The sequence below is a fragment of the Scomber japonicus genome, chromosome 9, assembly GCF_027409825.1.
Source record: "Scomber japonicus isolate fScoJap1 chromosome 9, fScoJap1.pri, whole genome shotgun sequence".
Classification (NCBI taxonomy): domain Eukaryota; kingdom Metazoa; phylum Chordata; class Actinopteri; order Scombriformes; family Scombridae; genus Scomber; species Scomber japonicus.
In genome coordinates, this window is record NC_070586.1 from 21,115,873 (window position 1) to 21,141,973 (window position 26,101).

A 26,101-nucleotide genomic window follows, 5' to 3' on the forward strand; every position below is an offset into this window, starting at 1 on the left:
ATACAGGGAGCAGGCAGGGGCAGAACTGGGAACACTGGTTGACTGGTATCTGTGTAAAATATGATGAAGGTGTAGTATGTAGCCTGTTGATTGTATATGAAGGCAACAGAGTACAAACCTGATGCACACATTGTGTAGTGAGCTGAATCCAACTAAACAATCAACACAGATATTTGATATTTATACATAAATTTCATTTATTTTATACAGATATTCAAAACATTTGAAATGCCTACGTATTTCATTGTTTCATACAGAAATGATCATTTAATTTCAAAGAAACTTTCTGGAAAGGCCATTTCACTGGAACTGACGGCTTACAGTAAGTGTGAAGTGCTTTAAGTTTAACCGCTTCTTTCTTACCTTTTATCCAGCAATCCCTTCATGAAGGCCATAAAAAAAGTTCCCATTAAAGCCAAACAGCACAAGGTTTCAGTGCTCCACTCCAGGCAAGAGTGGGCAAATCTCTCCCCTGTGATTACCCTTCACAAAATTACACACATACTATCAAACCATTAAAGAGTACATAGTATTTCCAGGCATAAAAAAATAAACTATAGCTCACCAATTTTTTGCGCAAACTGACATTTGTTTTTCAATCAAGTAATTTACATTTTCAAATAAACACCTTTTATGATACTATATTATCTTTGTAACCCTCCTCGACAAGCTGTGCAAACAATGTTATGATATTGATAAATTAAATGATCTGAAGAAGACTTGATGATACGTCCACCCACAGTATTTTCTCATACACACAAACCCAGGATATCACACATTTCCTGCGAAGTCACTTACAAATACAAACTGTTTATTCTTCCTCTGGATGTCTGAATATTTTGGAGAGAGATTCTGAGGAGAACATCCTCCTATAAGAGCGCTTAAGGGCTGGCATGGACGATAAAGACGCTTGAAACAAAACGAGCACACAAAATGCACACATACAAACCGAAACCCCAAAAAGCACCGCGTCATCTGACATGATGTGCAAATACAGTGATTGTGCGAACGAAAGGGCTGGAAAGGCTTCAAAAGGTCTGGTCGTCGTTACAGGAATCGGTCCAGTGGCCAAAGACCTCGCAGATGTCGCAGTAGGGCCGCTCTTCGCCCTTATTGCCGTGGTAGGTGGTGTGTGGGGGGGAGTCAGGCATCTGCATTTGTGTGGGACAATCCTCTGTGTCGTGGAGGTCGAAGCAGTCGCAGATGTCGCAGAACAGCCTTGGGGGAGGCTTCTTCTTCAAGGGCTCCTTGTCGAGACTACAAACAAACAAACAAACACACACACAAACAAAAAATTAATAAATAAAGCAGCAGGCAACACAGTAGGTGAACTTAGACTGAACGACAACAATAATCCTGTAAGGTTACTGCATGTCATGCTGTGTCTGAAATAAAATTCTTGGTCACAATCTGTGTCAGACTGTATCAATCTAAGGCTTTCAGATTGGGAGCTGAACACACAGCCAATCCTAGTGTTACAACCTAAAGTTTGTGAAAGCAGAGGCGCGTCATCACCTCGCATCATTCAACTGTGCTGCTACAAAAAAATAAAAAAATACAAAATCACATAAAATTATTTTTCATTTCACCTTCATCATTTTAATTTTTGTGTGTCATGGATGTATTCAAGAGAGTGAGTGCATTTTTAAACTATATTTACATTTTTTTTTACCTATAAATCACCACACTGGTCTGTGTGTTCTGTGTCATTTCATGCCGCATTCTGATTGGTGTGTTTGTGGACCCATGTCTACTAACACATATACATAGGAGCAATCCTGGTCAATGAGTGACCTGTGTGTTTTGTCTAATATTTGTGGAAGTTTTCATTGTTTATTGTATTTTGTATGTGTTTGCTGCTGGCTGTACCACAATTTGCTCCTCTGGGATAATAAAGCTGACCTTGTCCTTGACCTTGATCCCCACTGTCAGTATTTCATCCTAAGTTTCTGACACTATCATAATTTTGCCTGAAGCCGTCATTTGTTGCCATAGCTCCACATCGCTCGTTGCTGCATGTGTCTCAGTGAGATCTAGGATTACAGTTTTGGACTGACGACCAAAAGTTTCGTCATGTTTCTCTCACGATTATTGACTTCTGTCTCAGACAACTTAAAGTTCAAAGTCTGTAAAAGGGCTTTCAAGACGAAGTCTGCTGCGTAAGGGACCCACCTATCGTAGTTATCCAGCTCGCCTGGATTATTCCCGTTGAGAGCGGCAGCTGCCATTTTCTCCAATTTGTCCTTGAGTTCCTCATTCTTCCTCTGAAGGTCAACAATGACTGAATTCAGGAACTCGATCTGTAACAGTAACACAAAAAGAATCATCAATGCTGTTGTTGGTGAACGATCACGCATCTACAACATTTATTTTTATTAACTGACAGTGTCGTCCCTTTGAGTGTTATTCATTGTGTTGTTTTGAAGCTTCGGCACTATGACAACAACCAAAGAAAATAGAACTGTGCTTTGCCATGTCCTCAAATAATACAATCTGTTAACCATGAAGGTGAATCACCACAGTGAGATGTCAGCCAAAGAAACATCCTAAGAATGAGTCACTAGAAACGTTTGTAAAATTCCGACAAATGAGTAAAATGTATTCCTTTACAGATCTGAAGTCTGTTAAGCATCTATGATAAGTGTACCTGACATTTTAGTGCAATTTACTGAAATCCTATATTCTGAAATCAGGCTTCTTTAGTTTAGTTTTGACACCAACTATCATAAGTTCCCACTCGACGACACATAACAGCCACAGTGATAGACAAACATGCACAAGTGAAGCTGATGAAAAACATTAACAAACCGCTGCCTGATGGTTGTGTAGCATTGCCAACATCAGAGACAGGGCAGAGGAGAGGAGTTGGGATTTAAACAAGAGAAGGAAAAAAAATTGAGATTCAAATTAGGACCCACCTACTACCAGACAGACACATTCAAGTCAATCACTGACACAGAAATGACAGTATAACATTTTATAATCAACAGAGGCTGAACGTGATTGTGCTAAGTGAAGGTTGTGAGACTGATGACACACCATATCATCCCACTGTGGGTGAAACACTAACAAATGCTTTTAAAAGGAAGATTCAAATCAATTTGGACTCATTTCACCTCTGTAAAAACATTATACTGTTAATAACTGTATGAATCAACAGCAAACTGTGTTACTCAGAGTACAGTGCTACATCAGTATGTTTGACAATGTCTCAGTAAGCAGCACAGTCATTTCACAAACAGCATTCAGGAAGGCTGTTTCCGTACGACTGCCCAAATATGAAGAAGTGTCTGTGAGTCAAAGTAAATGCTAAAGCAGAAAGTTGCATGGGCCAGGGTAAGGAAGCAGCTTTACACTGAACGTATGAACGGCAAGAAAACCCAACAAGGAACAACCAGAAACAACCCCCGCCCTATAACTGGTTTTCTTCAGATTGAGAGCAAACATGCACCCACCTGACTCTCTGCAGTCTCCTTATCCTCCCTTAGTTGGTCCAAAACTGCATCACCTGGAAACAACATCAAGTACAAAAGATTATATGAATGTCTTAATATCGGTTTTATTGGACTTTATGAGGTCGGTGCTACCATAAAAATAGCTGCGGTCACAAATTGAGTCCGTTGTTACCTAAGGACTTGCTGATGGCGTCAGGCCCTGCAGCATGGTCCTTCTCCAGTCTCTGAAGACGCTCCTGTAGGTGAGCCTTGTCCTGCTCCAAGACCTGAATTGTATCCTGCAATGTCTTAGCTGAGGCGTTTTTCTCACGCAGTGCAGTCAGCTGTGAGGAAAAAGATATCAGTGGGTAACCGGGTCACTCAGAGAAACAAGGTCACATGGTTTGTGGCTGTATGAGCTACTGGATACCTGAATTTCCCTAATGGAGATGAATACAGTATCTATCTATTTATCTATAAACAGGACGTTACAATCAGAGTCAAAGTTGCACTGTAAGGTTTCGCAGGATTTAATGACATCCTGTTACTGTTCAAAATAAGAAATGTCTATATAGTACTATGGATAGCAAACAATGTTAAAATCTACAAATGGGCTTTCCAGACATATGAAATGCCGTGGAGGGGAAGCACCTCTTACATATTCTATCACTCAGAATCTGTTACATTACCAGAAGAAAACAGCATTGAGATTTTGACCTGAGGGTGCATCTCAATCTTTCTGTGCACTCAGCATCTGCTGGCTGGGCAGCGTTCATATTGTGCACTGTCTCCAGTTTAAAAAAAGCTACCAGACATGCTGACAGTGCGAGTACCATCATGCATTTGAGTCTCACCTGGCTCCTCATGTTTTCCACCTCCTGGTCCTTCTCTGAGATTAAGGCACTGTTTTTATGGATGGACTGTTGGAGGGCAGCCTTCTCCTTGTCCAACTGCTCCTTCAAGGTGCTCTCACTGTAAGATAAACAATACTGACTCAACCTCAGAAGTATGGTATGCAATCCAGGATGAGAAAAACATAATTTTCCAAAATGTTTCTCAAAAGATTTCCAATAAATAATTATATAATTTAAAACATGCCAAATCAGCAGTGAATGCACATATTAAAAAGGTTTAGCAGGTGGGTAAAATGTATGTGTGCCTTTCCTTAATGTTTCATATCATCTGCCACCATAGTTAATAAATGAGTGTTATTACAGGCTGTTGACATACAGCACATAATGTTAAAGGGGTAAAGTACCTGAAAGCATTATTTGGCAGGCTTAGGAATAGAAAAATATTACATATTTTACTTAATTATTTGTCAAACAGGTGCTTATTCAGACAACAGGATTTAAAAAAACTCACAGTAGTGGTGGATTTTCCAGATTTCTGAGGAACTGCCTGAATCATAAAATGATACTTTATTCTCTTACCTTTGCTTCAACTCTTCCAACTGTTTTTTGAGTTTTGAGCGCTCATCCTTGAGCTAGAAAAAAAAAAAAGAGTTTAAATTCAATCATGTTCAGCAGATTAATAGCTCATAATCAAAATATTCAGATGCTTTTTAAGTAAAGACGTAAAGTTTTGCACCTTCACAAGATCACTCTGGCCTTTGTGTTTGCTGTCGAGGTCCTGGGTCAGCTTGTTGTTCTCATCCTGCATCTTCTGCAGCGACTGCGACTTCACAGAAACTGCTTCTTTAAGCTTCTCACTGAGTTCACATACACAAATGTTAGAATCATTTAACAAATTCAGAGTTATGGTAACACTCTGACGACTTCATGCTATTTAGTTATTAACAGCTAAAACTGAGGAAGACTCACATTTCCTGGCACAGACTCTTGGTCCTCTCAGTTTCTGTACAAAGCTGCTCTTTGGATACATTCAGATCATCTTGGTGCTGGGAATTCTCTTTTTTCAATGCGTCGAGCTAAATTAATAAAGACATATTTACAATTTCAAGACACATTCACCCAAGTTTCCACTTTATTGTTCATATGTTTCTCTCTCTTACCTGTGTCTCCGTCTCCTGCTTGGAACGCCGCAGCTCCTCCAGCAGAGCCTGGGCTTCAGTTTTCTCCTGCAGCAAACTGGATTTCTCTTTTGTCAGCTGCTCGAGGACTTCAGCAGTCTGGCCTGAAGCCTCTGAAGCCTAAACCGTGCATGAGCAGGAACATTTGTTAAGAGCTGTTTTATATTAAGAGCAGTGACTGGTTGGTGGACATCAACACCTGATGTCCTCAAACAACCAGAATGAGACATTTGTTGGTCATTTTATTCAGCTATTCATAATGCATCATTTGAACACAACCAATGATGTAATTTTAGCGTTACTTAATAAATTAAGTGCATGCCTGATGAATTAACCATCTTAATTATTGATAATCAATTATGCAAATTTCAGTTCTTTTAATTTTCAAGTACATTCCTATAAAGAAATAACATGTCTATTCAACTAAAGAGGAAATTATTAGTAGGTACTCTACAATACTCTACAACCTGTGGCCTCAGAACGGATACAGATAAGGATTTCCCATTCGCTTATGCAACAAGTCAGATAAGAAACAAAGGGTTAAGCTGTCTATGTAGGACATTCTCAAATCATACCACTGCAGAAATGAATCCTTAATGATGATAGTAACAATCTGTTGCTATGTAAACGCTAGCTTGTGTCAAGATATTTCATTTTTCTGTTCATACTATTTTTGAAGGGTAATTTGCAAGCTGCTCAAAGAGGTTTTGCATGAAGTCAAACCCAAAAAACCTCAAAATTGAACCAAATGAAAAACAGATTGGAGCAGTAATTTCTAATATTTTTTGTTTCCACTTGTATCGTAAAACTAAACTAACAGCAATATGTTGAGAAATTCCCACATCTAGCTTTTTTTTTTTTTTAATATATCAGCTTTTTTATGTCTGTTTACATCATTAAACATTCAAATGAAATATAACACACCATCAGATGGTGTTTGTTAATTATGTGAACCTGAAGAATTTTGCCTCATGCTAGATCACGTTATAAGCCCACAGGAGAGCAAGTAAAGGCTGGGAACTAAAAGGTAGTCATCAGCGGTTAGTAAATGGAAGATGAAAGTTAAGCACAAAAATAAAAGTAAAGGGGAAAGGAAGACGAACGTGCAAGCATGCAGTGAGAAGGTGACATAGCCCCAGCCACTCTACAGTGTGTGTCAGTGATTACTATTGGAGGAATACCTCAAGCTGCTTAGAAATAGCTTTGTTTAGTTGGGACTCGAGCTGCCTGACTCGCTGGGTAGCTTCATCTCTCTCCACCTGCAGGGCATCCTTCTGAGCTGTTAACTGTGAGATGCTGGAGGAAATCTCTTCTTTCACGACGGCAGAAGCCGATACCTCTGCGACAGCACTCTTGTACTGCTTTTCCAAATGTTCTTTATCGGTTTTTAGGGTCTTCACATCAACCTCTAGTTGTTGCTGGCTAGCCTTTAACTTCTCTAAATCTCCAAGGAGCTTCGACTTCTCTGCGAGCCAATTTTCCCGGCCAGTGTTGAGAGAAGAAACGTCCTGCTCTAATTTACACTGTCCAGCTAAAAGATCGTCCTTCTCTGTGGTCAGGACGGTCATTTGTTTGCCCATCTCTTCAAGTTTAGATAATAATTGTTCTTTATCTTCGGACAGCCGACTGGTTTCTTGCTCTCGCTGCTTCAGTTGCGCGCCAAGTGCGTCCATATTTTCCACAAAAGACTTGTTTTTCTCATCTGCATTCTTGAGGTTTGAAGAAATCTTCTCATTTTCTTGTTTAAGTTTGGACAATGTGTTTTGCAGATCTTCAATTTGCTTGGAGAGAACGTCCTTGTCAGAAATAACTTTATTCATTTCACTAGACTCAGCCTGTAGCTGGCTCTGAAGAAGGACCTTGGCCTCCAACACTGACTCACTCTGGCATTTTAAGTCCTGGAGCTCCTGAAGCAGCTTCTTATTCTCTGTCTGCATGGACTGCATGTTTTTGTCAGATTCATCCTGCAATGATTGCAAACGCTGACTATCTTTTGTAAGTTTATCTACCTGTTGAACAAGTTCTAAATTAGCTTTCTCAAAATCCATTTTTAGTTTACTATGCTCTTGAACAAGCTCACTTTTGCCTTTTTCAAGAAGTTTAATATCAGAATTATGCTTCTGCAGTTCATTTTGAAGATCAGCCTTTTCTCGTTTCAAAGAGTTTATCTCGGCTTCTACTATGTCTTTCTGGCTTTTTGTTTCCTCTAGCATTGCTGTTAAATGAGACTTCTCTTGAATAAGGTCGGCATTAGATCTGGAGTAACTGTCCAACTGGTCTTTAGTTGTTCGGATATCGCTAGCTAGCTTATCTCGCTCAAGAGAAAGAGCACTTTTCTCAGAATTGGCTTTCGTGTGCTTATCTTCTAACTCTCCCTTCTCCCCCGCCAAACGCTCATAATCCATCTTCTGCTGTTCTAGTGCCGATTCCAGGCTCATCTTTTCTTTTCGTATAGCATGGAGAGTCATCTCAGTTTCTGAACTCTGCTGCCGAAACGCTTGCTTCTCTTGCTCAAAAGATGATAACGTGTCTTTTAATTTCTCATTGGACTGAGACAGCTGTTCTGTTGAGACTTTAAGCTTCTCCTTTAATTCTTGTATTTCTTTGATTAACTCCTCTTTCTCATTACAGACCTTTCTTTGGATCGCAAGTAAGTCATCTTTCTCCTGCAGAAGGTGAAGCCTCTCCGAATCAGTCACCTGATTGCTCGTCTTGAACTCGTCCAGCATCTTGGCCAGGCTCAGCTTTGACGCTTTAAGTTCTTCACATTCACGGACTGAACTCTCCAAGTCTTTCTTGGTGACACTGAGCTTGTTCTGGAGCTCCTCCTTCACTGTCTCAAGGCTCTTTTTATCCGAGATTGCAGCACTGATTTCAGAGGACATTTCAGCCTTCTCATTAGTTAACGTCTCTGTGAGGGCCTGCAGCTGGGTGTTCTTCATCGTAAGATCTTCTTTCTCAAAGTTCACCGATTTAAGTTTGGCCTGCAACTCAGCATTTTTTGCATCCAGAGACTTTTTGGCATTTCTTGCAGAGTCTCTCTCTAAAATTAAATTGTCCTTCTCACATGTGAGCTTAGTCTTGCTTTCATTGAGGTCCTCTTCAAGCCTGTTCTTTTCTTTGCAGGCATTTTCATAATCCTCGAGTAGTTGCTTCTTTTTAGCCTCAATCTGCTGGATGTCCTGCTTGTGCTTGAGGAGCATGTCATTCTTCTCTGCATTATGTTTCTGAAGCTCCTCAATTTGGGCCTCGTGTTCACCTTTAGCATGCTTCAGATTTGCGTTTTCATTCTGCACATCCTGAAGATCCTTTTTAAGCTTCTCCAGCTCCTTGTTCAATGAGGTTTTTTCTTCACCTGAACGCTTGCTGTTGGTGAGTAGTTCCTCTTGATGTTTTGAAAGCTTATCTCTGGTTGCTAGCAGTTCTTCATTCTGGACTAAAAGCTCCTTGTGACTTGTCTCGAGAGTAAAAAGCTTGCTCTGCACATCTGAAAGCTGTTTCTCCAGTTTGCATTTCTCAGCTTTAATATCCTCTCTTTCCTTACACATGTGCTCCAGATCTATATTTTGCATTTCCAGTTTTTTGGACAAATGTTCAACCTCATGCTTGTAGGAGTCAAGCTCAGCAGAAAGACACTGGGAAAATAAAGTTGAAAGAAAAAAAAGGAGGGGAATATATATACAGGGAAAAGTAAGAATGAATCCAAAATAAACCAAGCAGATGGTCATAGGTGATATGCAACTGGAAAGATTGAGCTGAAGAGGCATTAAAATGGAAAAAGGTTACGCCACAAGCTTACACCACAATGACTGAGGACATTTTCACTTTAGCTCTTACTTGACTTAAATAAAAGTATTAATTACATTAATAACAATTTTGGCTGGCATGTGAACAAAGAAAGTGGCTGCTGGCTGTCAGAGTGTATGATTACAATCACCTGCAGCATCGTATATACTGCATACTGTTATTGTAGAGAATCACATTGTAAAAGTTTTTCTCTATGTATTGTTGTTGAGGTTTTTTTAACAACAAAACACAGCCATTATGTAAAAGACACACAAAAAGTGAAAATGTACTTAAATTAAATATCAAACTGATAACTAATGCTAGAAGGGGTACTTATAAAAGCTGTTATCTCTTCATGTCATTTGATTCAAATAACTAAACACACTCTACTTAGTCTCAATAGGTAACTAAACATCTGTAACACTGATTTTCTCCAACTTTAATCTTTAAACTGTAAATTACTTTACATTTAATCCACGACAAACTGGATAAACTACATTTTTACTATTAAGGATTTCTTCATCTTTTCCAATAACCATTAATCATCTCAAATTTAATTCCAAGAGATACATTTATCAGGTGCACCCCTGCAAGCATGTAGTCCACAACACATTAGCCCTAATGTCAGGGGGAAGTGAACAATTTTTCACAAATAATCTATATTATGGTAACTAAGAGTGAAAATGTTGCAAATGTACAGAAACCACTGATGTTACATAAAGACAAAAGAGGTTACCCAGTTACAAATGATCAGGTATAACTTTGTTGTAAAGCTTGATTTCACATTTTGTTTTTGTGTACAACGTGACATTTTTTACATCGGCTTGTTTAGTTTAGAGATTTAATTTTTTGGTATTAGCTTCTCGTCTACAACAAGCATGGGTGATGATCTTATATGAGCAAATATTAGTAAAATCAGAAGTACATAAAATAACATTTTACATTAAACGTGGCAATTTGAAAAACATCTACCTCTGCAGGTTTGTTCTCACCTGAACCTGTTCCTTGTATGGCTGCAGCTCAGACACCTGCTTCTGTAGTTCCTGGGTTTTGTCCTTGGAGGCCGACAGTTCCTGCTTAAACTTGTCAACCTGACCCTGCAGCACCTCAAGTTCCTTCGCATGAAGCTCTGAGGCCTGGGAGAGAGCTTTCTCCTGTGAGGTTTTCAGTTCCTCAGTCAGAGTCTCACCCTTTTGCACAGTCTTCTCCTAGAAAATAATTTTGAGTCACCAAGTGATAAAAAGACACACTTCCTCCGATGTATAAACCCTGTCTGACAGATCTTAATGTCAATAAAACAATTTGTCTGATTTAGACATATGATTTTAATACATAAGCCCATTATTTGTGACTACCCTATGCTACTAACCAAGGCAGCAACCTTCTCCTGAAGGCTACTTATTTGAGACTGATGTGCATCTCTGGTCTCTTTCAGCTCCTGGTTCTTGCGGGATGTATCCTGTTGGAGTTTTTCGTTCAACTCCGCCACCTTCTCCTTCTCCTCTGCAAGGTGACTCTGGAGCTCCTCAAGCCTCCTGAGTGATAATGGAAAAAAGAGTGACAGGTTAGATACTTAAAAACAACTATATTACAGAATGTAAAAAAACAAAAGCAACAGATGTGTAAAAGTAATTATAAAACATATAAATGAATACAACGTGTTTAAAGTGCAGTAATTAAGCTATAAAAGGAGTATAACAAAGTGTGGTACCTTGCTTTCTGCATGAGGTCTTCATTCATTTTGGTTAGCTGCACTGAGCTATCCCCAGATGCCTTCATCATGTCTGAAATATCATTTTCCAGCTTGCTTTTGTCATTTGCAAGCTGTTCAAGCTTTTCATCTGCAGCCTTCAGCTTCCTTTCCAGCCCTTAGTAAAGTCAAGTAAAGTTTGTTCACGGTCATGAGGTGACAGCAATGATGTAATTTCCTTACAGAACATTTAGCATATAGGAGACTGCAGTTCTCACCATTAAGCTGACTTCTAAGAGACTCTGATTCTGTGGTCAACGATGTGCACTGCTCTTCCTTCTTACTGAGCTTCTCAAGAGTTTCTCCAAAAAGAAAAATGCTACACATTAGAGCCTAAAAGTCAAATTCTAGGAGATGATGGGACAATATGGTAGGAAAAACGTTTTACTTATTGAAAAAAAGAATAATTGCTGAAATTATTTACCTTGCATTGTTTTTCCTGATTTAGTCTGCTCCTCTGTGCTTTCGGACAACTTTTGTTTCTGTAGGGGGAAAAAAACTTGGGTGTCAACTTTTTGTTAAAGTCTAGATGATTGCTTAATGTTTCCATAGGTTGTACAGTGTTTGCATTATATGTAGTGATGTTTGAGACCAACAGACACATCAACAGATATGTGCTTAAATTAGAGTCATTGTAGATCCTGTGTTGGGCGATAAGTAACAAAGAATTGCAGTAGAGAAATGTTTAAGTTTAAGATAAGTTTAAAGTAAGTTAAGTCATTACTTTATAATCTAGTTTGTAAAATGTTTTTGCTCAGTGCATCCTTGACACAATTTGTTGAAAAAACTCTCTGATGAAGACCAGTGATTGCAGTACTAAAAGTAAAAGATGAACTGTATGTATCCACTTCCGATATTAAGTACTAAACCTCACCAGGCCTCCAAGCTCCTGCTCAAGGGAATCCTTCTCCTGTTTTACAGTGGTCAAATTCTGCTGTAGGGAGACGACTTCTTGCTGTTGAGCCTCCAACAAAGAGTTCAATTCACCGACCTTCAGCACATAAAGTAAAAAGGGACAAAAGAGCAAAAGCAAATAGCAAAGGAATTTGGGTAAACACATCAAAACAAAACATTAACAAAACAAAAAACAATGGCAAAGAATTATTGTCTGAAAATGCAAGACACCATTCTGATAAAAACATGAGACACAATCAAATGTGATATTACAATAGTGAGAGAGAGAATAAGAACCCACCTTGGTACCCTGTGAGTTTTCTTGGCTCTGAACCTCCTCTAACTGAGTCTTCAGGGTCACACACTCCTGGTTACTTTGTGCCACTTGGCTGCGCAGAGCCACCAGTTCTACCATCTGCTCTTTGGTTTTTTCATCCTTGTCTTGGGCCTGTTGTGCCAACGTTGCTTGTTTCTCCTCAAGCTCTTTAACCATAATTTCAGCAGCATGAAGCTTTCCGAGGACATCCTCCATCTCCACAAGATGTTGCTCCTCAGTTCTTTCAACACTGGACCGTAGTGACTCCTCCAGTCGCTCTTTGTCGTCAGTCAAAGACGAAAGCTGTGCCTTCAGTGCCTGTGTTTCCTGAATCCAAGCTTTAGTGTCAGCTTCATGTTTGGCACCGGCCTCCTCTAGAGCCAAATGGTGCTCCAACTTTTGCCTCTCAAGTGCACTTTTGGTTTCTACAAGCTCTGTTGCCTGCTCACCTGCGCCCTGACTGAAGGACAGCTTCAGCTCCTCCATGGCTTGCTGATGAGAGGAAATGGCAGACTCCAATTTGGAACGCCACTGTTCAATAGTTTCAGTGTTCTGTTTCTCAGCCTGGCTTAAGCGCATCTGCAGCTGCTCGTTATCACTGGAGAGCCTAATGGATGAGGCCTGAAGCTGGGCAACTGCCTCACTGTGGGTCTTCTCTTGAGTCTCCAGCTTCTCCTTGTATTTCACCAGCTCTTCTTGTTGCTTAGTGTCTTGGGAAGCCAACTGATCCCTCAGAGAGTTTATCTCTTCCAGAAGGGGGGACAGATTAGAGTTTGAGTCCTCAGAGCCCTGCTGGGTCCCAAGACGTAGCTGCAGGTCAGTTACCTCTCTGGTTCGCATGGAAAGGTCCTTCTCAAGCTCCATAATTCGGGATCTTTCCGACACAGTAGCAACCTTTAAAAGCAGAAATCTTTTTATTCAAAATTGTGTCCCAATCTGACATAACTGAACCAGAGACTTAAGAATACTTGGACTGATATAGAGGCAATCAAAAACTAAATGGTAAACTGTGCTGCCACAATAGATAAAGCACTTAGTAATGGTAAAACTTCCAAAAACTCAAGTAATGTATTAGAAGAACTGTTCAATTTGCTTGCTTAATGAGAGGAGATGGTTTCCAAAAAAGGCATTATACTGACCTCTTGTGGCTATAAAGGGTATGATTCAAATAATGGACGTGAACACTGAAAGCATGTATGGAGCTGTAGGAGTGTGCAAGACATTTTCCACCATTCATTTACCTATAACTAATAAAAAAAACTTATGGAGCACTGACATGTGTGTACTAATTTACAGCAATTAAGTTCTCAAAGATTAATCTTTTTTTGCTGTTTCGATATATTTACGGTAATGATCTGTTAAGACAGAAGAATCTTTCAATCAATATCATTTCCTTGATAAATTATTTGTCAAAACAGCAAACTAAGGCCCTCAGCCTATTGAAACTTCAGAACTATATTTTTTACTGATACCCCTTATGACTACTCTAGGGGAACACAAAATAAGCAGGGACACCAAATAAGCAGGACAAATGGATGCTGGGAAGGATTGGGGAAGTAGAACAAAGGATAATCGAGAAAAGGATTAGCTGGGGACGAGGGAAAAGTTTGTCTGTCTGGTTAAGCAGTGATACCAGTAAAGCAAGAGTGAGTTCAGGTTGGGTAACTTATTGGAAAAATGCGCAAATAAGGGAACTGTCAGGCAAGACAGCTGAAAGTTGCATGTGGTTGTTTTCTGACAGTGATAAAAGAATATTATTCTTCTAAATGTAAAACAATTTGAAACAGCTCAATTTAAAGGTTGAGGTTAGGTTAACATTTCAGGAGAATTTCAGGAGAAAAATGGTTACAAAATCATTCTCTAGCTGAATTTGCTAATCTAATTTTATTGATGATGGAATATTTGATTTCATTTCTTTATCGTAAAAGGAGGAGTATTATTCTATTTTTTTCATGTGAAGCCAGAAAAAGGAATTTGTGGGGTTCATTCACCACCAGCCAATACAAAGCAAAGCTTCAGTTACTACTCGGGACTTCTCTGCACCCTTTTCGGCTACTATCCCCGCCCAAGCCCCCTTTACCAATGCAGCATGCTGCAGAGCAGAATTCATTACCCTAGTGTCTTCTAACTCTCTTTGGAGTTTCTCAGCTTTGGTCTTTTCAAAGAGCAGGCTCTGTTCAAGCTCCTTAATGTGGACATGCTCCAGTCTGGTCTGCGTCTGTTAGTAAACAAGGGGGAGAGGAAGAGAACACACCAGTGCCACCATCACATGCCAGCCCAACGCAGACAGAGAGGGAAGGAGACAGGAGAGAGGATGGAGGGGTTTGGACCATGATGATAGTGTTGTGTGTGTGTGTGTGTGTGTGTGTGTATACAGGTGTGTGTGTGTATGAGTTTATGGGGATGGGGTTGGGGTTGGGGTGGGAGGGTATTGAGGGGATGGGTGAGTGGAGATGGGAAGACACCCCATGCAGAACTTTCAGGCTGTGTCATAAACAGCTGCACACAGGGATTCTTGTGAAAGATTGATGGGGAATACAAGACAAGCAGCAATAGAGGGGGAACACGTATTATGGATGTGCAGAATGAGTATGTTGATGGAGGCAGTTTAGAGATAAACATGCAAAATTGACACCTGGTGAACAAAGCATATTGATTGTTATGATACACAGAAAATTTGATAATGTGTGTCAAGCCAGCAAGAAAATTAAGTAGAAATGACTTCATCACATCATGTAGAGAAAGCAGTGCTGATTGTTTCCTGACACCCACACTTCATTCTGTAACATAAAGTCGGTGCATTAAATCTTACAAAAGATAATGTTGTACAATTTCCATTTTGATGTAACAACGAAGAATGGAAGAATTCAATAAAAAAATACTTAATTTTGCTTTCTGCATTTATGACATATTTTTATTTAAACCGTGAATCTTTGTTGTACTTTTCTGATCTATTAGACAAGACTTACTTAGGGACAGTAATGCCATACTGGTGACCTCATGTAGCCTGTAGCATTATCAATACCCACACTGCGTTCTCTCTTTAGTGATAATGCCATTCACACTGTATAATGTAAGTACTGTATCAGAAACCACCAGTTATCAGACCACCATGTGCAGGATTTGTGACCAACTTAACAAAAATCAATCAGTAACACAAAAGCATGTGTGGCTCAAGAAACAGAAAGTTCCCTTTTTACTTCTTGGTAGTGTGTGCTATGAATAAGGGTTTTATGACAATTTATGACAAACTTCCTGGCACAGTTTTGTGTCCTAGTCTTACATATTGCCAAAATTATGCTGTTTGTTATGAAAGTTTCATTTTAAAAAAAGGGGAATGCCACCAATTTTAAATGTTTAGTCAGCAACATTTGTCAGGTTTGTCCACATTAAGTAGACACAATGTGACAAACTTAACCATTATGTTTAAACTGAATAATACTACATAATACTACCTATAAAAAGTGATGAATTAGGCATGATGGAAGTAATTATAAAATTATAACAAACACATTTTAGGGCTCATTGTATATTTTCTGGAAACTCTGAATATGTGTTTACTCAGACACTGTAAAATTAAAAATAAGACGTTTAACTTTTTGTTACCTGAGTGTGCTATCCTAAAAATTACATTTGAGTTATTGTTAAGTTAAGTGATATTCCCCCTGTAGTTGACGTGGGTAGACTAAATTCAGGTATGTGATAGGGAGGTGGAATGACAAGGGAGCATCTCCAGTGGTTCCATGCTGAGCACTGGACCGACATGAAAGAAGAGGACGAGAAGGAAGAAGAAGCAATAATGTCACATCACTGAACAGGGAGGCACTGAGGGTTATAGCACAACAGTACACCTTCAACAGCTTGAAGTCAACAAAGTATTTTTGAGTTTGACCCGTTTGGAGTGTTGTTTGTTGGTGTATTTCAAGCTGCATGCATGTTTTTAATATATCCACAGCTGTGAGTAAGTAATAAACTGTTAGTATACAAGCTTTTGAAAAAAAGATAAAGGGGTATTCTAACCCTGTAGCCCTCATTTTAAAGACCTATTTTGAGATTGGATGCCTTCAGGGTAATTGAGATGGCCCCCTATGAAGCACTGTGGAATAAATAAGAAATCCTTTGATCAGATATGTACACAGACACCACTGAGCCCCAGTATTTTGCATATCTTACTTGGGATGAGAACCTGACTCACTTGAGAAAAAGACAATGAATAATCGCACTGTATTACATTATTATGTGAGGGAAGAAGCAAAATACTGACACTTTCTTAACAGTCCCCTTAGCTTTTATAATAATCTATGACAATAAAACCTTGTCATATGAGGTAAAGATTAAACACATTATGTTTATAATATAGTGTTTCATTAGGCTAACACTAGTACAGCAAAATTAATATGTCATTCAACCAGACAGTTTTAGTTTTAGTTCTCAGGGATATCAGGCCTGGGTACTTCTACATTTGTGGTTTGGACATAGCCTGGCTTTGTCATGTGAGCCAAGCTTTCATGCACCATTGTGTGCAATTGACAACTCATCGCCCTGATGCAAAATGAAGCCTGAATCAAACAGTTCATGCAAACATATCTACTGAGACTGTAGAGTCCGTATCTTCTACTGATAACAACAGAGAATGCAAATGCTTCGTCATTGCTGGACTCAATTGTAGCTCTGTGACGAGTAATGCTCATTAACAAGTGACGCAAGCTCACAAGAGAAACTGATGTAAACAAAGAAGTCTAATTCATTTTAAAGTCACTGATAAAAACATGGTTAATGTGAATTGAATGTCTGACATAGAACCAGGGTGCAGGGCGTTTCCACATCTAATATTTAAATCAACATAACAAATGTTACACACACCTGCCAACTTTTTGTTTCAACAGAAATATGCAATATCTGACTTGCAGTCTGCTTTGACTTTATTTATGATCAATGTTTTATTTTTCAAATGTTAATTTAATAAAATGTGTTATACGTATGATAATGTAGCTCTGTGTTGTGTATTTACCTCCAGGTCTCCTTTGGTGATACAAGCTTCTTCTACACGGAACTGAAGGTCCTCCACCTTCCTGTTCAACAGAGGAAAAAGTGTCAGGTTTGGGTTTTTTTGGTTCAACTTAAATTGGGAACAAACGACTTCTATACTATAATATTCAAGAGAAAGGTTAAGCCAACTGAGGCACACCAATTTTCTTACAACTTTATAAGACTGTAATAGTACAGCATTGTGATCTTAGCTGCCACTTTATCATTTATGGTCTCAACAAACCGATGTGCTGGAACGAACACAACAGTTACTGGCATATTGTCAAGGGGGACTTTGTGTCTTTGTCCTTACCTACGCTCCTCCTCAAGTTGATTCAGCAGCTCTACTTTATCTTTGTCTGCAGCTTCTACCAAGGCACGTAACTGATCCATCTTAGACTCCATCTTTAACAAAAAGGTCAGACATTGGACAAAATTATCCATTTAGAGTGAATAAACTTGCAACTAAGCAGAAGAGATGAGGTTACACTTCGATAAACATTAAAAAAAAATAAAAAGGCATGGGGGTTGTTATTATTTATAGTTATCAGAATCAGAATTTTTCGCCTCAGTTATCACAAGATCGGCTCTAGTGTTATTTTTATGTGACATCTATATAAATGTGTTGCATATACTAATATAATTAATTATGTAAGCTTGACTAGTGAGATGAAAAGATCAAGTTTTCACTCAATGTAAATGATTCTAAATGTAAACACTGCAAATTAGGGTCAGTCAACTTCCACTTTATGATCAACAGAAGGCTCATGAGTGATATTAATGAACCAGTCAGTGAGCTGACCTGCTCCTGGTCATCCCTGAGCAGGGTAATTTCTTGCTGCATCTCTCCAGCATGGCTAGTAGCCTTGGCGACCTCAGCTCTCTCCATGTCCCTCTCTGCCATAAGTTGCTCAATGTGCTGTTGCTTCTCCTTCAGCGCTTCCTGCAGGGCTGTGGTGCCTGAAATCTTACGATTATACCGTGATGATGTCTCTGTTAGCTATGGAGAAAAAGAAGAGATATAGTCTGTAAGGCTTCACATTAAAAGACTTATAACTCTAGGGAACCGTGACAAAGTGTGTTCATATCTCACCAGGCCTGTGCGGCTAGGCTTGGCGCTGACAGAGGAGGCCACAGAGCTCATGGTACTGATGGAGGAGGCACTGGGGCTTCGCTTCAGCCCTGATGGTGTCGCAACTACTTTCCGAACCGTTGTCTTTGCTTTGGCTGGTGTGGTGGAAGGGAAGCCAATTCGTGTGACTTTGTGCACTGGAGCAAATAATCCATACTTGGGTTGACACTGAAAATATCTGGGGACAGATAATTGAATACAATTATACTACTGAAAGTCATGTGGCTGACAGGTTGAAAAACTTTCCTTGTAGTTAGTTACAGATCTGGTGGTGTTTGTACCTTGTGCCTGCCACTGCCCCATCATTCTTTCCTAAGGGCTCATCAAGTTCCACACCACACCACTCGCCTTTGGCGAAATCTGTTTCTCCGAGGAAACGTACCACTCCTGCCTTTGTACCACCAACCTGAGAAGAAAGAGCTAAATATTAGCCAGTATTCAATCCCCTAAACAGATAAGAGAGGCCTACGTAGTAATCTGCTTTGCGTGGTAATAAACCCTCAGTGAGATAATTCCATCAAAGCAACAGAAACAAACATGTGCTGGCCTCAAACTGGATGAGACCAAACTGTTAACATGTGAAAATGAACATGTTTTTTTCTTTTTTTCTTAAAATTGCTTAAATGCACAGCTGTTAACATAGTACTAAATATGGTAATGGTGAAAATGTTTACTGCAACCCAATAGTGTGTGACACTTCCTCATTACATAATGTTTTACACAGCCTCCCAACGCTGGAAAGGGAGAAAAAAAGGGAATCTGTCAGGAGGGGTGAGCTAAGTTAGTAATGTGACTCATGTTGATACTAATTTTGTCACCTAAGTAGCAAAGGCTGGATTATGTGTCACTGTCACTGTGTTGAATGTGTCTTTCTTTTGAGATAACATACAGCTTACCAGTACACGGTCACCCATTTTCAGTTCCCTTTCCCCTTTTTTGACTGATCCAGTCTCTGAGAGGTTGGACACAGATTCACTGTTTGTGCGTGCGAGGTTGGAAGATGGTGTGGCTGGTGTAGTTGGTGTAGTTGGTGTAGCTGGTGTAGCTGGTGTAGCTGGTGTAGTGGACGAGGCCTTCTTGGCTGTGGTAGTTGAGGGTAACGTTGATTTTTTGGCGGGAGTATGGGAGGCCACGCTGCTAACTGAAGGGGTGGGTGAGGAAGCGCGGGATGGCGGTGCCGTTTGAGTTCCATTGGCCTCCCCTTCTGTGCGAGACAACTTGGATGGGCGAGTAAATATTCCTCGAAGGGCTTCGCACTGAAAGTAGCGCACTCCTGCCACTGAGCCATCATTCTTCCCAATCGGCTCATCTAGAACAATCCCTGCCCACTGTCCAGGGGCAAACTGTGCCTCTCCCAAAAACTGTATGTAGCCTGGCTTATTCCCGTTCACCCATACTCGCTCCCCGACCTGGAAGTCCTCCCCAGCACTCTGTCCATCTCCTCCACTGGCACTTGCAGATGATTTGTCCACCGCAGCAGCTTTCGCTTTAGAAAGGGAAAGAGAACAAGACTTTTTAAAAATCCATTGTGGTAACTGAGTCGTATGAGGAAGGCAAATGTTTGGCAAAACATTGAAATATTGTTGTATTCAAATCTATGAGTTTAATCTTTCCTGTTTAAATGTCTTTTAATATTAAACCTGTGAAATAAATAATTATATAATTAAATCAAATGATATAATGATGCATAACTCACGAGGAGTTTAATTAACCTTGGTTTGTCACATCCACAGCAGTTTGTGTTAGACGTGACCTTTTCTTTTCAGCGATACATTTTCAGCTCGACATTACCAAAACAAGAGGTTCCTAATTTCAAGGAATGTGAGAACTATGCTTTCATATCAGTTGTTAAAACACATAAAATTTAGCTACCAAGCAGGGGTGTAACGTCACATTCATGAGCCCTACTGGAGTGAGAAACAAAATAAAAACAGAAGCAACTCCGTCCGCTACAGAGTGCCGACGGGGAAAAACAAGCTGAAAAATGTAGACATGGAGAGAATCTCACCTGTACTGGGGTTGGTCTTGGGTGCTCCAGTCCCTGGCCTGGCTATCTTGCTGGGCCCTTTGATCCCGCTGCCCTTGGCTGTACTCATGTTTCCTCCTGTGTTCTGTGAGACCCACAAGGCTTATGTCCGTCAGTGGGTGCAGGCTGACCCCAGACCATCAAAACAACTAGTTGCAGCTCTGTGACAGCGAAGTTGTTCTCTCCGCACCAGAAAATAAATAAAAAAACAAACTAAAAATATTAAACAAAAACCAGGAAAAGGGAGGAGGGAGAAAAAAAGTGGTGCTCACAAAAAGGACCCTGTGTGAAGAGAGTGACAGAAAAAAAGAGAAAAAAACATTACTTGACTTCATTAATCTGCTTTGGGTGCCACTGACAGCAATAATTCAGCGTACTAATAAATAGCGAGCACAGATATGTCTTGAAGGCTTGACTTTGTTTGGGGTGCTGTGTTAATGGAGACATTTTGTTTCTGTTATGACAACAAGATCCTCAGCACAGACCGCGTCACCGTCAGACCTAAAAATACCCTGTCAAAGGCCAGACGATATGCAGTCTATGCTCTACTGCCATCATGAACCCCTGAGTAGTTCATCATCTGCGACCTTGTACACACACACAGTCTCTCTCTCAAATTAAAATTGTGACATATAAAAATCATGCAAGTCTGGTTGGAAGCTTTTTCTAAAACGGGATTACTGCAGGAACAAGACCACCACCAGCAGCAGCAGATTATCGTGCTTGTAGATAATCTCACCACAGATTGGCTGAACGCACGATTTAAACACGGTCCTCTTCCTGTTGTTTGTAGGCTGACAATATGACTGACCTTGAGTTTCAGGCCAAGGGACTTACAGATTTTTATTAGAGGCTGCATCAGACGAACAGGACCTCTGCAGAGCAGGTGCAAAGAACACTACGACACAAAATCTGATGCTCGATTGAGCAACTTTACCACGGCAGGCAGACTACAAACGACAGAGAGCGAGGGTGATCCACTATGTCAACATGATCCTAAAATAGTGGTTATCAGGAGGGCCTGGAAATATCATGTGTGTGATTATAAAGAAGGCTGAAAGGTCTCCATCATGAAGTCATATTGTAATCTTACATTTGACAGTATGTCATTAACACAGACATAAATAATATGGAAACTACATGCATGTAATTATTTGGGGCTTTCAGTATTAATAAATTGTATTATTTATTATATTTAGGACAGATTTAGGGTCAATGATTTGTGCAAATCAAATATGTAGTTGTAATTTGCTTCAGCTCCTCAGTTTTGGACTAAAAAGGGTAAATTAATGTAACTGTTAATTATGACCATAGACCATATAAATAAAATATAGGAAACGTCGACGATAGTAAAAAAAACAAAAAGGTTTCATTTGAACAATCAGTGTTAAATAAATGAAGGATCCTGAGGCAAACAAACAATATACATGTTTTGAATGTTCTGAGTTGGATTAGATCTGAAGTCCTTAAAATGTCCTTCAATGTGAGAGAAACCTATAAAACATTGCCTCCTCACTTCTCCGACATTAAACTCTTTTGAGTCAGTTTAAAGTCAGCCAAGATGCTTGACCTTAGTCTGGGTTTGAATCTAATATAGAGCATGTTCAACGCCGCCACACAAACATACCTTCCATTTCTGAAAAGGCCTTAGAGCTATGGCACGTAAGCTCACCAAACAACCGAGAGGACACGCTCTCTCACTCTCTCACTCTCCAAGATATTTCTCAGCAGAGAGAAAGAAGGGTGGCCGTCACTGGGCTGCGACCTAGTTTGAAAGCCGTGCTCCAGTTTTCACCCACAGTGCCTTTGAATGACACTGATTGGTACCCTCGGGTCAGGGAACATCCAGAGTGGGAAAAGTACTGTGATGGGTGAACGCCTGCAGGGTGGAAGTTAAAGTCATAGATAAAGAGCCTGTATGAGAAGTGATGTGTAAAAGTTCAACTTTAAAAATGTCACAGATGTTAACATTTAGGCTCATGGGGTTTTAATCGACCCTTAAGTGTTATATGATAAAAAATATTAAGCATTAATTGGTGCGTTCTTACAGAAAACATGTTTGAAAATCACGTCGCTGTACTGCGACCGTCTTGTGAGTATTAACTGAGGATGTTTCAGCTTTGACTGGCGAGCTGATGCAGTCAGCTGAAAATGATCCACTTAGTCTGGAGACTTTCCCACTGCAGTAATGTTAATCTTTTGCCACTGACTCTCACTCTAATCTGTAGCTAGGAAGAAGGCCAAATACCAATGTTTAGCATGAGGGTAAGAAAATGTAATCCAGTGCTGCATCAAAAAGTAAAATTCTGGACTAGAATAAACTTGTCCAGTGCTCAGCTACGCTCTGCCATGAATAAACAAATTTTAGCCTGAAAAACAGAACTGAGATACAGCTTACTTCTCAAATGACAGCAGAGAAATAATCAACTTCCATGCGTAGTGATTGATTTCTGCTGCAAAAGTTTTCCAAGCAACATGTAGGAACAGTCCTGAGACTCCTTATGAAGTTGAGCTTCATCATCGTCATCAAGTGCATTTGCAAAAAACTGCATGCAAAATAAATCAGAATCAGTCTGTAGACAGATGTAGCTGACTTAGAGGATATCTTGCTGACTAAAGTAGCACACAAAACACTCTCCGTCCATTTCAGCCTCCCAAATATTTGTTAACCGATGACACGGTGTCAGTGATTACACAAGACGGTGTGTTTTCATTCCACATTGTCTTTCAGAGGCTAATATTAGCTGCTGGCATCAAGAGTACTGAACCAAGTGTGAATAGGTTTCCTTTGAATGTTTTTACAGCAGGTCCAGCTGTGACTGACCGTCTACATGTGAAGCCTTTAGCTGTTGGTGAATCCCTCTCAATCTCTGCTGCACACCAGTAGCAAGCAGGACTTTTTTTTTTTTTTTTTTTTTTTTTTAAATGGGATCTGTGAGGCTGTAACAATACTGTCACAATCTAGGGGGAGGAAGACGTACACCTTTACATCTTAAGTTTGAATTAACTGATTTATCCTACACTCCTTTCCTCTTGCTTCGTCATCACAGTGCCAAGGAGAGCTGTGCTTTTTCCTTCATGAGGAAACATCTGCTGGGATGATTACGTAGGCTCCCGCTAGCACCGACGGAGGAAGGTGGAGAAAAGCACCAACTGGACACAAACAAACGCATAATATGATCCAGCAGAATCCTGCGTCCTCTGTGTCTATGAATACAGATTAGTGTGTTTTAAAGTTAACAAACCTCACACATTTCACCCAGAGGCATTATATGTCAACACCTACCCTGTCCTACACAAACTGATCTATCAAATTTGAGACATATGTGAGTAAAATTAACCCTCACATACTGATCATATTCTTCACCCTCGCAGTATGTTCCCAGTCTAAGAATTCTCCCATAAAAAGTGTCTATACCAAATTTTGAACCACAGATCTATTTAGAAAGCATCAATAGTCGATCTGACTGATCAATAAATGAGTGACTAAACCTTGATTAATGTTTCAAAGAGCAGAGAGTGTATTTTGGGTTTTTTTTACACTACTCATTTTTGGAGAGAAACACCAGCTATCAAACAATATCAGTCCTATTTTACCTAAGATATGAAAATATAACCATATGTATTTTATGAAGAATTTGATCGAACTGTGGGGTTTATTGTATAACCATTAGAGCCATCTGTCTTCACTGCTACATCATAAAAAGAAATTCTCATAACTACTATCTTATTAAAACTATTAACTATTCAATCAACTAAAAGCCATGTCACTAGATATGGGTCAAATTTGACCTTTGACCTAGAACAGCCTCAATGGACAAAAATTTGTAGCAGCTATACCGAAGTATAACATTTTAAAATATTTTCATTTTTGTGCATCACATTTCAGGGAACAGACATTTGGGATGTTTTTACAGCTGTCAAATGTCAAAACAGGTCACATCGGACTCAGCCAGTATGTAAGGGTTAAGATCATAATGGTTTCCAGTGAAGTGATGATTTAAAAATCCAGACTTCCCAGAATTATGTATATTGGTTTTAATCAACTAATAGAACTTATGTGTATCTTTATAAAAAAAAAAAAAGATTAAAGATTTTGGTAAAATATCTATAAAATGATGTCTTAGCCTGGAAATGCAAGCCACTCTCTGACCCACCTTGGATTTAAATTCCATGTTGATAAGCAGAAATACCAAATAAATCCTATCCCAATGTTCCAAGTAGTAATGACTGCAATCCAACAAGGTTTAGTCATATCAATCTGTCCAAATAAGCTACACTGCTTCCTGTCTAGAAACAGAGAGGCTACTGAAAGCCTGGGTCACGCCTTGAAACCGCAAAACTGTCTAACGCAGAGGCTCCAATATTACACACTTGCTTCAGACATGTTGCACCCTGTGTCCTTGTAATTAACCAATTAATGAAGTTACACGGGAGAAGGGGGGGAAAGGGGGTCTTGTCCAATGAAATGGCCTCCTAATGTCACCCCGCCCTCACCTCTATCGGTAGCTAGCGGATTGAGAGCTGTCGATGAGGTGGCACATCTGGCAACATTAGACACTGAGAAAAAGACCACGGTGTCAGCTAACTTACCTTACCAGCTAGGTCTACCTCTCTTCTGACACATTACCCCCGTTAATAGACGAGCACATCCACATGTTCAAACATCTGAATAACTCACTGACCGACTAGTGTCTTTAAGCAGAGTGGTTCAAGCGGATTCCACAAGTCCAAAAGTCTCCGCAATGTCACCGAAGCTCCAGCAGGGCACACTGCTGCTACAAGTTGAGAGTCAGCACATAAAAATGTTACAGATAAGCTCGATCACCTGTAAAGATAGCCTGCCGTATAATGTTTAACAAATACTGGAATGTCACCTCTCCGGCTTAAATGAATCCCGGCCCGCATATCAAGATAAGAATAGACGTGATTAGTTGCTAAGTAACGTTAGCAGTGAGGCCCGAGCCGGTGGACCGGGAAGAGGCTAGCTAGCTCAACTAACCTCAACTCACTAGCGTCTACATTACCTGAACAACTTTCACCTCTCCTCTTATTCCCCTGGTTTACCCGCACAGAATAAGCAAAGCGAGTTTAAAAGGGAAGATACATGGCCTCAGCGTGTGTAAGCTAATACTGTACCTGTTATGTTCCTGGAGGAGCCTACGTCTTGAGAGGAAAAGAATATACAGCTAGCGGGCTAAGTGGAGGAACCACGACGACTGCTGCTCGGATCAGCCGCAGCAGGCTGACTGTCCAACGGCCGACAGGAACGTCAACGGTGGTTGTCCGACCGAAAACGACGTGCTCGGTGAGGTGTTGCACCGCCCCTGAGCGCCGGTACAGCCCAACTACAGCCAAACACCGGGACACTATACAACTTTTACTGTCACAAGCAAGCTATTAAACTGGCGTCACTCAAAAGGGAGTCACATGATCAGTGATGGAAGAAGTATACACGTTTTACTTCAGTAAAGGGACTAGTACAGTAATGTAAATAATTAACTAAAAACAAACTCCATTACAAAGTAAAAGTCCTCCATGAAATAATACACTCTAATAAAAGTGTAGTAAAATGTAGTTAAAGTAAAAGTATGGTTTGGTAAATATGATATATTATTATATATGACATCATTAGATTATTAATACTGAAGCATCAATGTGTAAGCAGCTTGTTACTCTTGTATCTGCTAGAGGTGGAGCCAG

At 40.0% G+C, this 26,101-nt stretch overlaps 1 protein-coding gene across 3 annotated transcripts; it reads right to left on the bottom strand.

The window, feature by feature from the left end:
• Positions 1 to 172: 172 nt before the first annotated feature.
• clip1a (CAP-GLY domain containing linker protein 1a) lies at positions 173 to 25,741 on the bottom strand. Of its 3 annotated transcripts, XM_053326200.1 has the most exons (26): positions 25,538 to 25,741; positions 20,381 to 20,680; positions 19,269 to 19,858; positions 18,654 to 18,778; positions 18,334 to 18,550; positions 18,043 to 18,240; positions 17,554 to 17,645; positions 17,224 to 17,284; positions 14,326 to 14,430; positions 12,198 to 13,106; positions 11,877 to 11,993; positions 11,427 to 11,484; positions 11,221 to 11,304; positions 10,964 to 11,120; positions 10,622 to 10,787; positions 10,245 to 10,460; positions 6,648 to 9,101; positions 5,449 to 5,586; positions 5,258 to 5,364; positions 5,025 to 5,145; positions 4,868 to 4,920; positions 4,289 to 4,406; positions 3,628 to 3,778; positions 3,456 to 3,508; positions 2,173 to 2,300; positions 173 to 1,257 (listed from the first exon to the last, which is right to left on the bottom strand). In XM_053326200.1, the coding sequence occupies exons 2-26, from the start codon at positions 20,466 to 20,468 to the stop codon at positions 1,029 to 1,031; spliced, it is 6,735 nt and encodes a 2,244-aa protein (XP_053182175.1). In that variant the 5' UTR covers positions 20,469 to 20,680; positions 25,538 to 25,741; the 3' UTR covers positions 173 to 1,028. The 3 variants fall into 3 exon arrangements, with proteins under 3 accessions (XP_053182175.1, XP_053182176.1, XP_053182177.1); XM_053326201.1 differs by lacking the exon at positions 14,326 to 14,430; XM_053326202.1 differs by lacking the exon at positions 6,648 to 9,101.
• Between the last annotated feature and the right edge of the window lie 360 nt (positions 25,742 to 26,101).

What these genes read in the sequence shown, in the direction of transcription:
- clip1a (XM_053326200.1), bottom strand. Translation starts at nt 20,468, where the DNA reads ATGAGTACAGCCAAGGGCAGCGGGATCAAAGGGCCCAGCAAGATAGCC. An exon ending in CTATTTCTAAGCAGCTTGAG is followed by an intron (nt 5,587 to 6,647) that starts GTATTCCTCCAA and finishes TGCACGGTTTAG; the next exon opens with GCTTCAGAGGCTTCAGGCCA. An exon ending in AAGAGTCTGTGCCAGGAAAT is followed by an intron (nt 5,146 to 5,257) that starts GTGAGTCTTCCT and finishes ATGTGAACTCAG; the next exon opens with TGAGAAGCTTAAAGAAGCAG.